General features: G+C 34.9%; 1 protein-coding gene across 1 annotated transcript in view; it reads left to right on the top strand.

The window, feature by feature from the left end:
- HFM1 (helicase for meiosis 1) overlaps positions 1-17,395 on the top strand; it is a gene marked incomplete at its 3' end in the record, with an annotated part of 40,421 nt that overhangs the window by 1,711 nt on the left and 21,315 nt on the right. Inside the window, 19 exon segments of the mRNA XM_084211299.1 lie at positions 275-584; positions 1,319-1,584; positions 3,095-3,142; positions 4,817-4,887; positions 5,364-5,496; positions 7,691-7,842; positions 8,199-8,285; positions 8,289-8,327; positions 8,420-8,581; positions 9,014-9,214; positions 9,298-9,386; positions 10,057-10,100; positions 10,192-10,293; positions 11,658-11,803; positions 12,214-12,308; positions 13,121-13,254; positions 14,141-14,188; positions 16,154-16,234; positions 16,858-16,949. Of these exon segments, the coding sequence (XP_084067425.1) occupies positions 275-584; positions 1,319-1,584; positions 3,095-3,142; positions 4,817-4,887; positions 5,364-5,496; positions 7,691-7,842; positions 8,199-8,285; positions 8,289-8,327; positions 8,420-8,581; positions 9,014-9,214; positions 9,298-9,386; positions 10,057-10,100; positions 10,192-10,293; positions 11,658-11,803; positions 12,214-12,308; positions 13,121-13,254; positions 14,141-14,188; positions 16,154-16,234; positions 16,858-16,949 (2,300 nt within the window).

Genomic DNA, 17,395 nt, shown 5'->3' with positions numbered 1-17,395 from the left:
GTGTCATACCAACTATTTTGTATTTCTGAAGAATAGCTTTTATCCTTTATTTTGCATATGGAGGAAAGAAAGGGACCTTATCTTTATAACTTTATTGACAACGCATGCATTACATTCATTAGCACAAGTCATAAAGTACACACTAAAGTTCTTGCAATTAGATAGAAATATCAGTTTGTATAATAGATGTGAATTTGGCTGATTCTGTGGGAAAGATACTTGATTAAATAACTGTTAATAAGAATATTAATATTAATAAAATAATTATTTATAGTTTTTGTAGGGGGGAGCAAGCATGAGAAGTTTGTACAGCAATGTAAGAGTAACACAGAGAAAGTAGAAGATAAATCATCAGCACCTGTACATTTTGGCATAACCCCTGAAAAAGAAGTCCTACAATTAAGTCTAGGAAAAAGAGATAAAATTAATTTTCAGCATGAAAATCCGAAAGTGGTTTCATCTTTTCTCTCCTTTGATGAAAATAAATCCAAAAGAGTAATAGATTTTTCCCAGCAACCACGAAATAATAAAGCATTAAGTGAAAACAGTGATGATGAGAGTGTCCATTCAACATTAAGAAAAAGGTATGTGTCGAGTCAACTCAGACAATTTATTACTGTCAGAATCATATTGTTATTTTAGATAAATCTCTTGAACACAAAGTTTGGGATCCTTCAATTGAAGGTACTTTAGCAGGCTCCAGATGCTAATTCTTTCAGTATAAGGAAAAAAAATATTAATTTTTGGCAATATTTTAGTAATTTAATTAAATGTGTCCTGAGCTCAGCCTCATTCATGAGAAAAGTGAGCATTGGTTTGTTGCTTAAATTTTAAATAAGTCTTTAGATAACAAAGCTTTTGGAAAATACTTCTCAGAATTCTTTACCTGCATGGTGACAAGGAAGAAAGACATTTGCTTTGCTGAGCTGAGGTCAGCTAGTCAGGAATACCTTGAGCAGTTCTCAGTGTGATTTCAGTGCTGCCTGGGAGGAGAGATTTTATCAATAAACTGCTCTTCTGTGTTCAGCTCCTGCCATTCCTCAAAACCTCTATTGGTTCTAATGATGCAGAAATTCAGAATTAATCTGCTATTAGGAGTCAGAGCCCATCTGGGCAGGCAGTTTATTCTTTCATGTTCTTTCTGGAATGAAAGTGAAGTTAAAATGTATCTTGAAAGGAGTTTTTAGGTCGCATTACATAAGGTTAGATACAATTTTACCAATTCTGCTGCTAATACAAATGTATATCTAGTATTTTTCAAATATTAAATAAACTGTAACATTACAACAAGCTAATGAAAATTCTGGATCTTTTGCAGCTTATTTAAAAAGTCTGGCGATGTGCATAAAAATACAGAATTCAAAGCTGGTTCTGTTGATGTGAAAGAAATTGGTGCTTACTTAAATACAAGTGAAAACATGAAAGAAGTGACAAAAGAAGGTTTTTTGAGAAATAGTCATCATGGTCCAATAACTAAAGACTCAGATTTTACTTTGCATACGGTAAATAATGAGGAGATTGTGTCTGAAAATGGAATTAAAATTCAATCATTTTCTAATGCTTCAGAGATTCTAGATATGACAGGTAATTATTTTTACTCTATTTCAAGAAAAATAGTCCATTGTCTGTCTTTAGTATATAATAATAAAGGGTATTCAAGATCTGAGGTAGAGTGAAGAACATTTTCCCACCAGCTCAAGCTGAGATAATTGGCTAAAATGGATAGAATGTATTGCAGTCCTGTGGAACTTAATTGCATTGTTGCTTAATATGAACTGGCTAAACAATTTGTGAAGAAGATTCACATTTTAAGAAGTACTAAGTCGTGTAAACCTGTTTGAAAATGTAATTTCGCATCCCCTCAGCAATTTGAAAAAAAGCAGCCTTATACCTTTGTGTGGGAAAGAGTTTCATCTTCATTTGAAAACAGAAATTGAAAATGAAATGTTTATTTGTGGTGTGGCTCATATTTGTGTCTTTGTAGAAATAAGAGATACCTAGAAAATGGAGGGAAGTGGTGAGATTTTGATGAAATTATAAAATATATGTTTTAAAAATTATTTTTGGCTTTTAATAGTTTCTAAGTAAGTGCTGTTTATTTCTAGATTTTATTTCTAGATTTTACACTTGTGGGACATGGCACATCTATGGAATATACCTCGTGTGACTTCTGATTACTACAGAAATATGGAGTAGAAAATTAGTTCTAGCAGAAAAATGTAGGGCAGAGTGGTGTCTTAGGGTGGGATTTGGAAACAGGTCAGGAATGAAAAGCGAGATTCCTGTCTGATTGCCTTATGAGCAGTGATGATTCAATTTATGGGTGAGGGGACAGCAGTGGATACCATTCACTTTGCCTTCAGCAAGGGTTTTCACACCTCAGAGTGGTTGAGAAACCGCTTCCACAGCATTCTGGTACCCACGTAGGGCACTAGGAGTGGATCAACAACTGCCTGGTGTAAAAGTGGTTGGCCGGGCTTGGAGGGTGCTGGTGAGCTGGTCACACTGCCCACGTGCCAGCAGCAAGGGGAGTACTGCAGGGGTCTGCTCTGCAGGAGAGGGCTGACAGCAATCTCATCAAATTCAGCAGGAACAAATCCACAGTCTTGCCCCAGGGAAGTAGAAAAATCCCTGGGGTTTCTCTGGGATGGTTTGACTGAGGGCAGCTCATGGAAAAGTGCTCGGGGCCTGGTGAGCAGCTTGCTGAACTTGAGTGAGCAGCGTGTCCCTGCACTAACAAAGGCCACCAGCATCCTGGGCTTTGTTAAAAAAGCTAAGAAGTTTAGAGAAGTGGTTATCCCTTTCTTGTCACTTTTGAGACCACAACTAGATACTGCATCAAGTTTTGAGTCTCTGGTACATGCAAGATACCCTTAAACTGGAGTGAGTTCATGAAAGGGCCACCACTATGGCCTTTTTAAATGATGAGCTGGTGACCTCCCTGTCCTATCCCATCTTCTCCTTTCTATCACCTGGACCTTGTTGCAGACTTGAAGCTCCTTACAGAACACACATCTTGGGGTCAGGAAGATACTTTTCATGGTTATTGGTTGAAAATTAATCTTATTTTATAAATGTACTATTTTTACTTTAGGAACTACAGGAAGAAAATTGGAAATTTTGAGGGCTGTTACAGAAATACGTATCCTTGTATTTGCTGGATCTGGTTTTCTTGATTTTATTACAGTGCTTTTATATTTGCAAAATTAGAAATAGAATGCATTACATTGTAATAGTTTCAATTTGTAGCATAATGCTGGGAATCAAATGTTCAATAGGTGTTTATCCTTTTGACTTCCAAAGCAAGAATGAAATAAGACTTGTAGATCATTCATTCCTAAGAAAGCTTGTTCTTATTTCAAACGTTCAAATTTTATCCTCAAAACTTTCTTTTTAAAATAAAAAATCTAAAATTTTAATTTGCATAATATATATTTTGGACATTTTCTATGCAAACACACATATACACATATATCTCCATACACTTTAAATAAAGGAAAAATTAATTATTATTTAGGCTTATTAGGAAAACTGTATCTTACTTTCTGTCCCATTTTCTTAGAAGAAAATTAACTTAACATATTCCTTGTTGGTCTGTACCTATGTTGTAGTGTGCCTATATGGTATTTCCATTCTTAAAGCAGATTTTACCTTAATTTTCTTTCTTCTTGGCCCTGCCTTGAACATGAAATATAATCAAGCATTCATCTATATCTATCAAACTTCTGGGTTTTTTACACACTCTTTTCAATACTTTTTTTGTAGGAATGGTAGGTTAAATATCAGGAAGAAGAAATGTCTAAATTTAGGCACCTTAAATTCATGCAAATAGTTTTAAAAAGGCACAGTTTTCAAAATTAGTAAGAATTCTATTGTTGTGAATTTACCAATTAAGGATCATTAATGCTTTGTAGTTTGAAAATAAATAACTTATTTTGAGCAGGGATTTTAAATAAGTATTTTTTTAAAAAATCATTGTTTGCTTTATTCTATTGTTATTTACTTTTCTTTACCCATTTTAAACTGCTTTTATTTCTTGCTTTACTCCTGTATCTTTTCTTTTGTAGTGATTTAGTGTGCCATGGACCACAGGCCTTGGCAGTTCATTGTTCCTGTTGCTGTTGGTGTCACAGCTGGCTGTGTGCTCACCCTCAGCCTGAGGAGATGCTCATGGTCAGGCTGCTTGCGTGGCTGCTCTGCAAGTCCAGACAGGGATCAGCTCGCTCCTCTGGAGCTGTAACCCAACAATGCTCCCTGTTCGTCTCCCGCATATTTTAGATAGGAACATCGTCTGAACTACACACACTATTGGCCAATGAAAAATATCTTTAAAACCACTTTAAAAGTGATCATAGGTGAATTTTTTTTGCTACTGTTATCTCTGGGCATGCAGTATTATGCTAAATAATTTGTATTTGTTGTATTACAAATATTATGTGACTGCTGACACCTTAGATAGGCTAACAGCAGCGTTCTGCTTGTTCATGTATCTGGTTTGTCCCTTGCAGCTTCACATTCCGTAACTGTCTGCCATCCTATGAAGCCTATGCCAGGGAGGAGGTTCTTGATTATTGGTATAATCCTGAGACCTCTCAAATAAGTTGTTGTTTTTTCAATGATACGGAATATATGGCACACCAAGAATCTAAAACTACCGAATCGTTTAATAGGTTACTTTTGGATAAATTTTTACAAGCCTGTGTAATATTGTGGTATGTTTTAAGTTTGCATTTAGATTGCAAGGACAAGATGCATTTACATTCCTACAATTTTATAATTTATGCTCTAGTATTTTAAATTCCTTAATGCTCTCAAGCAACCCAATTTAGAAGTATTTTTAAGGAGTTCCCATATTTTAACTATGCACAGTCAAAAGCTTTGGATGATGTAAGTATGGAACATAAACTTCAGCTGCAAGTAGTGCTTTGTAGATAAATTTAAGTGGGACTTTGATATTCAGAGCATAAAAGGGATTAGAAAATTATCATATATCTAGAACCTCTTCCTGGAATAGTTTATCAGGGTTATGCTTAGCTGGGAGAAGAGACCAGAAGAACTTTAAAAAAGTGTTTTTCTCAGTTTAAAATACATTTATGTTAAGATGAGAATTATATTTATGCATAAAGATTGGTAATATATTTGCAAGAAGGAGGAAGGGTGGGTGAGTGACATGGGTGAGTGACACTGTGGACGGGGAAAGAGGGAAGAATCAATCTTGTCAGAGGAAAATGAGGGAGCTTGACATGAACACACTTGGTTTCTAAGGTTGTGAAGGACAAAATATGTGGAAAGGAAGCAGAGTCATGCAGACCTTTAATTTGTCATTATTGAAAACTTAACAGGACTTGGCAATTCTTTCCTAGCTTTTATATACAGATAGGAACTTTGTGATTTGTGCTCCAACTGGCTCTGGAAAGACTGTAATGTTCGAACTAGCTATTACCAGATTACTCATGGAAGCCCCACTGCCTTGGTTAAACATTAAAGTTGTTTACAGTAAGTATTATGCAGCTTTAAACATTTTGGTGACAGAACAGAAAAGGTCATTCTGGGATCGCAGAGGTCTGAAGCGAGTCCAGGAGTAATATTGAGATTAAATACATTAAGGTATTGCAACCTGCTTCATTCTTTACAAAGTTGATTTAGTGTTTATTTGTGGTACCATTGTAACTGTTATTAGTATTTAACAGCACTGTGTAATTGTAGTGTTCAGCATTGCCTATACAAATAAAAATTAGAAAATCCTGTAGAAGTTTGTTCTCCAAGAAGGTGAGATGTACACAAAAAGGTAAGGAAGAAGCAAAGGAAACTAAAATTCTTAATGCATGGTTTCTGGCCAGCACTTTTTTTGTATGGCGGGCTGTTTGTCTGAGATGAGGATCAAATTTTTCAGTATTCACTTACCTGGCAAGGTTTCCTGCTGTTTTCCTTGCTGACACTACCTCAGAGGCACCAGAACTGTGATCTTCATGAATTTAACTGATCTGTGTAGGAATATGAAAATACTTGGAGATACTCACACCAGTTACACTTTTTTTTTCCTTCTTGGAGAAGTGAGTTAATATTGTGTAAATTTGATTAAATTGGTGCTTTTGTCCCAGTTTTAGTTTATTTGTACTTGTTGTCAGTCTTGCTATTAAAGGTTTTACCCTTATATTTAAAAAAGCTTCATATTTGTTTTTTTATTCCATTTTGTTCAACTTCTTACAATAAAGCTAGTGTTGCTTTAGAGTTTACTGTAGATTGTAAACTGATCTTAGAAGCAGGCATGTGCTACAGGTTCTCTGTCAGCTGAACCAGGTTGAGTGTATGGTAATAGTTTCCACTTGCCTTGGTAGAATTGCTACAACTTGGTTGGTTGGAACTGTCAGTAAGGAAGCAGTTAGCTGCTAGTAGAGTTCAATCTGCTGACCTTTCCAGATTCCACAAGGATGGAGAAGGAAACTTGTCAGTTTTCTGAATGTTGGAACAGAGGTGGTAATCGCACTATGTCCTGCTGGTGTGAGCACTGGTGCCTGGTTCATCAGTGACCCCATATATGTGAATTAGCTTGCAGTAGTTCTGTGGAGTTGTTTTCCAGTAGCTTTACATCGAAGGGCTGGTGACTGTAGTTCCGGGAGCAATCACTTGCTTCTTGCATTCTTGCATTGCTGAAGCTTTGTGATTTTGTGAATTACTTGCTGGTAGCTTAATCAGTTTTCTGGAGCTAATTTTTTCCCTGATACTCTTATGAGATTTTACACCTCTTTCTGAAGCAGAGACTGATTCTTATATATCTTCGTTTAGAAGTAATTTGTGAGCTAATATGCGGAAATCATTCATATTCCAGTGCCTCTAACTAACTAGAATGTAATCCCTGCAAGCTCTAATGTACTAGGGCTGTTTAAGGCTCATGCTTAGATTGCCTCTTTCACTTAAATCACTGCATTTTCCATATAGATGAATCATCTAGTATAGCCTTACATGTATTGTTAATATCAGTCCTTTTTGAGAATGACATCTGATTTCTGGGAAAAAAGAGTCTGCAAAAGTACAGTGTGTATTCTCAGGAAAAAAAAGAAAGAGTAGATTGTTTTAGGACTGTTCATGAGAACCAGCATGAGAACTGCTACCTGCTGTGTTAGCTGCTTCATATGACCCTACACTTAACTGTACATTTGATTTTGATAGAATACCAGAAGAAATAAAAGTCTGTCTCTTGCTCTTGGATGTTTTCTCACTTATACTTTGCTCTCTGAATACAGAGTATTCAAATAATTCTTAACTGGGAAAAGGTTGGTATTTGTCTGATCTTCCATTAGAAAATATGTGTTTCCTGTGGTTTCTTCCATCTGTGAGAAAACCTTTGATAGCTGAATGATTGTTTCCGTGTGGAACTGCAAAGAAAAATCAAACCCAACAGGATAAAGGATTAAGAGAGAGCATAAATAATCTTAATTAAAGGGTTTTGTTTCTGCTTGCTGATGGGAAGAACTAGGGCCCAAAGCTCAACATTGATTGTGCACATGGAGTAGGATAATAAGAGCAGTAACACCAGTTACAGATTTTATGGTTCTGGAAGTAAAGCTGAAAATTAGGGAAATTAAATTCAAGAAGGCATCTTACTAAAGAAACTGAATGCATGCATTTCTAATACAGTTGAAGATTTGGTTTTCCTGATTTAATTTTCGTTATTTGGTGTTGTTTTTAGTGGCTCCAATAAAAGCTCTATGCAGTCAGCGTTTTGATGACTGGAAAGAAAAATTTGGACCTATAGGACTCATCTGCAAGGAGTTGACAGGAGATACACTGATGGATGATATATTTGAAATACATCATGCTGACATTATTATCACTACACCTGTAGGTTTCATTCCCAGTTCTTACAAGAACTTAGAATAAACAGACATTAGTGGTCTCAGCAGCAAGGACTGCTCTTTTTTTTTTGTTTTTTGGTAATACACAGTAATTTTATGATCCTTTTGTTTGTCTGCACACTGCTGTACACACTCTCAGTTCATATAAACAAAAGTTAGTAATATAATAATGTGCCAGATGAAACATAAATGGCATTAGCTTGAATTAATTTAATTGTTTCAGTTTAAAGATTTATTGAAGTTTAGGCATGTTTCCATGTACTATAGTTGCGGCATGTGTTGGCATTTAAAACACCTTTCAGCTTCTATTGTTGTTTTGATGTGTTGTTTATTTCCTCCAAGGAAAAGTGGGATAGCATGACTAGAAGGTGGAGAGACAACTCTATAGTCCAGCTCGTGCGACTGTTTCTCATTGATGAGGTAAGAAAATGAATGGTGATTTATGCACTGCCTTTGTATCTTTTGCAAAGATAAAAGGAATCTTAGAAAATATTAAATGTATTTAGCACATGTCCAGATTGTAACTGGAAAATATTTAGCACATCTTTTAAAATTCCTGATAGGTACACGTTATAAAGGATGAAAGCCGCGGTGCAACTTTGGAAGTTGTAGTCAGTCGGATGAAAACTATTCAGTCTTCTCTTTGGCGTCACTTAGAGAAACATGACACTGTTCCTCCCTTGAGATTTGTAGCTGTTTCTGCAACAATCCCAAATACTCAAGATGTAAGAGTTACATTTTAACTGTATTTTGATCAGTGAAGTTGTGTTTTATAAAATTTGTCTGGAATTACAATTTTAGATTGATAGCAAAATAGTAATTTTTAAGCTGTCATCTGAAGACAGCTATGAGGCTGCTGCTAATGTAAGATTACTTTCAACCATATGGAAATGTCAGTCATGTATGTACATGCTTCAATTTTAGATTCCTGATTGTTATTTTTGCCTCATATGTGCAAATCACAACAGAATTGAGTTTTCAGCCAAATTATATTGGTCCTGCAAAAAGCAGACCCTCACCTGTGATTTTAAAAGATAAAAAAATGTCTTAGTAGTTTACACGTGACAAAAGCTAAGTGTTAATTATTCTATGATGCTATTAGAGCTGGAGCACAATTAAAAGAAGAAATTTGTGTTTTCTGTTCTACTTTTTTAAAGATTGCAGAATGGCTTTCAGATAGTAAGATGCCTGCTGTATGCCTGAAAATAGATGAGGATCAACGACCAGTGAAGCTACGCAAAATTGTGCTTGGTTTTCCTTGCAGTGACAATCAGACGGAATTCAAATTTGACTTAACTCTTAACTACAAGATAGCTAGCATTATACAAACATACTCGGAGCAAAAACCAGCACTTGTGGTACAACAGCTTTTTTTTTAATCATGTTTGAAATGGTTTCTTTCTTGAAAGTGTTGATTCAAAAAAATATCTTTTATTTATAGTTTTGTGCCACAAGAAAAGGAGTACAGCAGGCTGCTTCTGTTCTTGCAAAAGATGCTAAATTTCTACTGAGTATAGAACAGAAACAAAGGTATTTTTTAATTTAAATTGGAAATAAATGTTTGTACATTTTAGTAAACCTGTGATATCTGTGAAGAAAGCTGTTGAGCTAATACAGTTTCTAGCAGAGGAGTGTGCAACAAAATCATTATCACAGTTGACATGCCTTTTGGTAACTTGGCACTCTTCTTGGGAAGTTTTATTTACTTCTCAGAGTTTCAGGATATCTTTCACAAACATTGTTGTTTCTCAAAGTTGCTTTCTGAACATAAAAATGCTAATTCTTATGGCCCTCTGAGACCTTGTAATGCAAAGATTAAGCAAATGAATAGCTGAATTGGATGTGACTTTACTACTACTTTACTACAGTTTTTTTTAGTTGTCTTTACTTTTTCAGATACTGTTAATAAATATGGCCATATTAATTATTATTTACTTCAGCATTGCCTAGTCATGGCAACTGCAGAAGCTACTCCTGGCTTTGGACCTAAAATATGATCTTATTTGCTTTATGTGAACAACACATAAGGATTGTTGACTGTCACTTGGAAAGATGACCAGGCTTGAAAAGCTGCTATAGCTGCCCCAGAGAGTCAGTCTGTTCTCTCTTTGAGGATGGGAAAGGTGGTGGTTAAAAATAACCAAAGAACGTATATTTTTTAATTTTTTTGTTTTTGTTGTTGTTTGTGTGTGTTGCATAGATTACAGGGGTTTGCAAATTCATTGAAGGACTCCAAACTGAGAGGTAAATATAACCTACAACTTCTCTGTTCTGTGATTGAATATTTGCTTGAGAAAACCTAGTCAAATGATGTATATAATAATTTCATTATCAGACCTTTTGACGTATGGTGTGGCTTATCATCATGCGGGTATGGAGATATCGGACAGAAAAATAATTGAAGGAGCTTTTACTGTAGGAGACTTGCCAGTACTTTGTAAGTAACATTAACTTAGAAATCCAAAATTTCATTTATGTATCCTGAGATTGCAGTTTGGAAGTAATATTTTATGGTTCTATAGTTAGCATTACCTTTGGAAGTTGTGAAATCCAAGTGAAGGTGTTTTTGTGTTTTACATGTACTTTTACCCTGTTAGCCTACATATGCACTGTTACTAATGACTGTAGAACTTCTTTTCACCACACATGGAGGTCATCCCCCTGCTATGTCCATATAGGTCTGGCCATGTCTGTTTCCTTTTCCTGCCATTGAACCCTGCCATTGAGGTGGAGTTCTGTGCTAGTGAATCTTTACTCTGAGTTTCCAAGATGTTTTCTTTGCAAACGTGGCTTCCCTGAAGGTAATTGTCTACATTTATGCATCTTAGGTGGGCAGGATGCTATTTTCAAACTCCCATGCAAGGTGTTGTGACTGATGGGGAGGTTCCTAAGAAATAGTCCATCTGTTGTTATGTGAAATGAGAAGGGATTTGAGATGTGATTGTCTCATCTCATCTGGGCTTTCTTTTTCTGTATAAAAATTTTCCAGACCCTGTGGGGAATTCTGTGTGGTTCATATACAACACTAAATGATTTGTGGATATTTTTATTTCTTGTTACAATGGTCATAAGAAAAAAATAATATAATTACTAATTTTAGTTTTCATTTTATTTCCAGAAGAATTGGAAATTTCAATAATCCTTTATTTTCCTAGCAGAATAGTAATATTAGCTGGCCCTTATAACTGGCTTTCTGTGTAGAATTCTTGCCTCTCCATATATTCTTTAGAGAACGTGAATTAGGAAACAGGAGTGTAAGATTACTTGCTACATACTTGACTGATGTTTTCTGTGTGAGAGTGTGTGTGTATTAGTGAAGTGTTGTGATAGTAGTGGTGGTGGTTCTGGTTTGGTACCATGGATATAAGCAATGCTAATGACTGATGACTTAAAAAAATATATCTTAATATTGACCACTACTAAGCAAGATTCAGCCATGGCTCTATTCAAATGCATACCCTTGAAGAAATAAGAGTAAGGTTTCTTCATTTTGTGTCTGTTATATTGAACATGAATCATATTCTGGATTATCTCCAAGTATAAAGGAATGTTTAAGTGAAAGTATCTGGGATGTAATTTGTTAAAGAATATGAGAACAAATGAATGCTGATGATCAGATACACAAACTGTTATGTAAGTACTTGTCTGTAATCTACATCAAATTCTTTGTGGTGTAGAATGTCCACTGATTCCAATAGAAACTAAGAACTCTTAGGCATCAAGGGTTAAGTTGCCTATTTGCTGCTTGATTAGTGTCTGCTAGACATTTTGATGGTGTTCATATACTTTGATCTGATGTAGTTACTACTAGCACCTTAGCTATGGGAGTCAATCTGCCTGCACACCTGGTGGTTATAAAATCCACAATGCATTATGTTGGAGGAGTGTTTCAAGAGTACAGTGAAACTGATATTCTGCAGATGATTGGGAGAGCTGGAAGGCCTCAGGTAAGTGAATGTTTTATTGTATTGATGTTGTCTATAGGCAAATTAGCAGAAGCTATTCTTGCAGAAGAAAGTACAATGCCAGGAATTTTACTGCGGCATTTGGTTTTTAAAGGGTTATTAATACTTAAGTTATTCCTAGGTAACTTTTCTGTTGAGAAAGAAGTCTGGTTTTGTATTGTCCATCCAAAATCACTGCTTCACCTTGAAGTGGAAAAAGATGTGAAGATTACATTTGGGTTACATAGTGAATGAGGATTAGAGAGAAAGTAGGAAACTGGCATACAATACCCCTTTCAGAGAGGATTTTGAGAAAAGAGTTTTAGTGGATTCAGCAGGTATGTGATGCATATTCAACTATGTTTTTTTCTAATAACTAAAGAGCAGTTTTTATTTGGGGTTTTATTTTTCAGTTTGACACTACTGCCACAGCAGTTATTATGACTCGTTGCAGTACCAGGGAGAGATATATACAGATGTTAAATGGTGCTGATATAATAGAGAGCAGGTAACTAAGTCTGTTTTTATAAGACTCTGTAGATAGTAGCTAAACTTCATAGTGTCTGCAGAATGCATTTTTCTTCACGTGGGGTTTGGGCTGCTGCTTTGGTCTATTTAGAAGAAATCGAGAAAGAATTAAGGAAAATAAAGCCAAGCTATTCAGTAGTTAATGGTCTTTTGTTTTATTAGCCAAAAGAATCTTTAGGACGTCTTAAGCTCAAAAAAAATAAAAGTTTTAGATTCCTGCTGGAAAACTGAGGAAGCTGAAAGAGTATTTATTGCAAAGACAAAAAGCAGGAGTTGAAGGTAGCCCATGTCTCTGAATTTCTAGATGATAGAGTCTGGAAAGTACTAGGCTTATATTTGCTGTTAACAGATTATCATGAGAAATATGTGGGAAAGTTAGGATGTTAAAAGGTAAACCAGGAAATTTTACTCATTTAATTTTGTTAACGTTTAATTTTTCAAATATATTTAGAATATCAACAGCACAGAATGTCTGTGCTGTAATTTTTAAGTGTATGTAACTTTGTTTTCTAGTAAATGTGGAACTTCACAGTTGACAGCTTATTTTTGCTTGCTAGGCATTATGCCATAATAAGCAAATTACATTGTTGATTGCTTATATAATCTTTACTGTTCTACATAATCTCGCTGTTCTGACTACTGTTCTATCAATTTCACTGATTACAGTGAACGGTTGTGGTTTGGGGGGAGGGGTTTGTTTGATTTTGTTTCTTCCCAAAAATTAGTTTTAGCCCTTTTTGTATTGCTCATTGGTAAATGTCCTTAACTCTTGTGTTTTTTTTTTTGTGCTAGCTTGCACAGGCACCTTGTTGAACACTTAAATGCAGAAATAGTGCTACATACTGTCACGGATGTCAGTGTAGCTTTGGAATGGATACGATCAACATTCTTGTACATTAGAGCCTTAAAAAATCCAACTCATTATGGTTTGTTTGGGTTTACTTTTTTAATTCATCTAAATATAGCATTAGGATGTGTTATGTATATATTATTTGTTTCTGTCATTTTCTTATGGACTGTTATTTCATACTGTGATGAGAACAAGATAGGCCTGTAACATTTTGTTCTTTAACGAGAAGTGTTACTGGGAGTTTCGCATTGGTATAACATTTAAAAACTGTGAAGAAGCCATTTACAGCTTCCTAATCAATTTCTTTTTATCTTAATATGCTGGACCATGTATTAATACAGTATCAAGCCATAATGTGCTTTGCACTGCTGAATATGTAATCTGCTAAGAAAAAGAACAGTCTATTATTTCATAGTTTTTTCTAGAATAAAATTCTAGTTATCTTAATTCCAATGTCTTCAGTTTGTCTTGTTCAGAACATTATCCCAGTCCCCAGCCCTGACCATATCTTTGTTCCTGCCCACTTGTTCTACACCTGATTTTGAAGTCATTGGGTAGTTGCTGGAGACAATTTTTTATAAGGATTTCTAGTTAGAATATATCTAGTACTTGAATGGATGTTACAATTTAGGTGGCTTTCTATATTCCAAAATAAGAAAACTGTACCTGGAAGTTTCTACTGACATTTCTGAAACTTTTAGGACTCTGATATTTTACATGGAGGCATGTCTACAGCTTTTACCATTGAACATCTGTTCTAGCAGTCTCTTACTGATACTTAGATATTTGCACCCTGTAAGACTTCTTACTTGTTTGCAGTATAATAACTATTCCCACATTTTACACTTTGGGGTATTTATCTGCTTCCTAAAAATCAGCAAATCAGTTTTAATGGGTAATTACATTGAGGAGGAAGTGTATGATAGTACTAGGTTAAAACAACTTTTGTCTTTGCCATGAAGGTTTTTCATCTGGATTAGATAAAGTTGGAATTGAAGCAAAATTACAAGGTAAGTGGCTTCTTGGCTTTTTTCAGTAAAATGTTACAATTTAGGGCATGTTCACCCATGTTTATTATCTATATGCATTAATTTCAGTCTATCCATTTGCAGAACAAATGTAATTTACTGTGTGTTATTAATTTTATTTTGTTATTAATATTTTTGAAATACTATCGGTACCTTTTAACTGGTAGAAAAATTTTTCTTGTATAGAGGAAAATCATTAAATGCCTTTACCTACCTCATCTCCATATACATGCTCAGAAATATAGAGCAGAACATTTTAATTTTGATTGTTTGTCATTCTTCCTAATTTTCCTTTGATTGATCTCACTTGCTTTCATTAATTTCTGTTACTATACTTTCAAAAAAGTTCTTTTCAGAAATGTCACCTTCCGTTCATAAATTTAGCTTTGAAAACGAAGGATATAAAATGTAAACATCTTTGCCTCGTCCAGAAACAATTTAAAATTGCATGAGTTTAAGAGGCTTTTTTTTTTTTGCTAGGACTTGAATAAAACCCAGTTATAAACCTTTTTTAAAAAATACTGCATTTTACCTATTTGTAATTCCATTAGAAAACATACAGTGGGACAAAATCATCTGGGAATTGGTGCCTATTAACTTTAAATACAGAAATAGCATACAACTCATCAGGTGGTTTTGTTTTTTTAATTTATCTTCATGTAAGTTTTCTGGTATTTCAAATGTTAGTATATTTATAAAAGAGTGCTTGCTATCAAGTTCTGCAAATCTACAAATAGAATTTTCTTTCTTCAGTGAAAGTACTCATGTACATCCAGACCATTTGGAGCTAAAATATCTGGAGGAAGATCTGGTCCATGAAAACATGGACAGATAAAATGCCCAGGAATTTGTAGAGCTTGTACTTGCACTCCACTTACACATTTTTAACATAACTGTGTAGGAAATATTTGTGATTGATTTTGGGCTTGGTGGTATGATGCTGAGGCTGTTCATTGTGTAAGGGTTTCAAGGTCAGGAACACAGTATATTTGCTACCACTTGAAGTCCCCAAATGTGAGAGACACTGACTGACTTGCAGACAGCGAAAAGAGGAGTACTTATCAGTAAGAAAATTTGCCTCTTTCAGTAGTTTTCTATCTTTTCCTGTCTTTTACATCAGAAGTTTTCTATTCTTGCCATGTAGGTTGAAAGGAATAGAGGGGATGTAGCATGATACTACCTAAAGAAGGCTTTATGAGAGAAGGCATGGTTTAAAATGTACAGATAGTGCTAGAAGAATTTAATTAATGCTTTTTTAGTGTGGATTATATTTCCTTGCAGTTCTGATATTAAAAACGATATCCTTTTCCCTGCAACATGAACTATTTTGTAGTAATGTATATAATGTTTTCATATATTTCATGTGTAAAGTGAATGATTGCTAGGGGAACTATCTCTTTGAGTGCTCTTCTAAGTGACTTCTAAATTCTGAATATTCACTTGGTCTTGAAGAAGAGAAAACAAAAGCACTTTGGTCATTCTTATGCAGGTAACCTGACACAACAGGTTTAGTGAAATAAATACAAATGCACCTGATACAGTATGAAAATTTCTAATGAAGGATTCATGAATACTTGTGGGTATTTGAAATTTGAACCATTTCAGTGTCAGCTCTGTAACAAAAGAGCTACATAAGTGCTTGTGGGCTCTCTGATTTGTCATTCAAAATTGAATATGGCAGCCTACATTCCAGCATCTAGGTTCTTTCCCTTTGCAACTTTTGCCTTACTGAAAAAGAGTTGGCTTGTCCTTATCAATTATCTTTCAGTGAGTTTCCCCAGAGAGAAGTTAACCACCAACTTTAATAGAAGGATTCCGAAACCTTTTCTTGTGTTCAGTGGAATTACTTGGGAATACATTCATACCATTTGATAATGATGTTTGTGGTTTGTACATGGATGAGGTATTTTCAGTACATGTAGAAAACATTTTTCAAATTTTTGACAGAACTGTGTCTCAAGAACTTAAATGATTTATCAGCTTTTGATTTGATCAGGATGGATGAAGCAAATAATTTCAAGCCAACAGGTAATACTTGTTTGAAATAAACTAATTTTCAGAAGTGATGTAGAGATGGAAGTGAACTATGAAGGGTCTCAACTACCCTTGTGACCCATTAATAAGAGTACATAAATGTAGTAGAGAGTAAAATCTGAGGGATTTTTTGAGTAGAATAAAAGGACAAGTTCCTTGACCAAGTCATGGATATTCATTCTCTTAATCTTGTTTTATGAATAGATCTTCTCTTGTTGCTGAAAATTTCTTATAGATTAGAAGATTGCAGAACACTGTGACAGCATAGTTGGTTGTAGCACAGTGCAAGGAAGGACAGGTTTTATCAATACTTGCTCTTCTCTAGGGTCCTCTGCTAGAGGTGTTTGGCTTCTTAGCAACCACAGTTCACTGTGTGTGTTAGTGGGACTTAATCTCCATTGGAGAGAATTGCCACTGCACATGGTTCTTTCTGCCACTCTGTGATTGGGTCAGTCATGTCCATCACACAGCTGGGGGCAGTAATGTACTGAGCAGTGGGCGTAAGTCTCACAGAGGCCTGTAATAAGAAAATTAATTTAATTTTGTGGCTTAAAAAATGAAGCCACTAAAATATACTTGACATACTTATTTTTTTAAGGTATATTCTTCTTTTACAGAGACTGGAAGATTAATGGCGTGGTATTACATTGCATTTGATACAGTGAAGCAGTTTTTCACAATTAAGGGAACTGAGACACTAAATGAATTGGTAATTTGAGGGTTTTTTTAAATTACATATGTTCAATTGTTTTTAAACAGTCAGAAAAGAAACACAAGTTGTTATTTATTTTAAAGAGCTCAGGCTTTGTTCGTATAAAGTTTTAAAGAATACATCTAATTAAATTAATATGGAGTATTTTTGAGACTTTGTACTTTGAGATCTTTTGATTGCCAACTCTCTCTCTGCTCACTAACCTTGCTTATGAAGATGCAAGGTTGCTGAAGCTGTTCTATTTATGTATTAAGAGCTTTATTGTTTTCTGTTTTAGTAGGTTTCATTTGTTGCAAAAAAAAAGCTGCATCAAGAGCAGGTTTTACTTTTAAGGGAATTGTCTTTCTGTTTTAAGCAACTTTCTGCTTTCAGCTGACAAGCTGTTATCTGAAGCACAAGATTTTTTTTTTCAAGCGAATACTATGGTAAAACAGATTTGCCAT

This window comes from Fringilla coelebs (genome assembly GCF_963513975.1).
Source record: "Fringilla coelebs genome assembly, chromosome: 9".
In the NCBI taxonomy this organism is placed as follows: domain Eukaryota; kingdom Metazoa; phylum Chordata; class Aves; order Passeriformes; family Fringillidae; genus Fringilla; species Fringilla coelebs.
The sequence above is the reverse complement of the archived record's forward strand: the minus strand, read 5'-3'. Positions and strand labels throughout refer to the sequence as shown.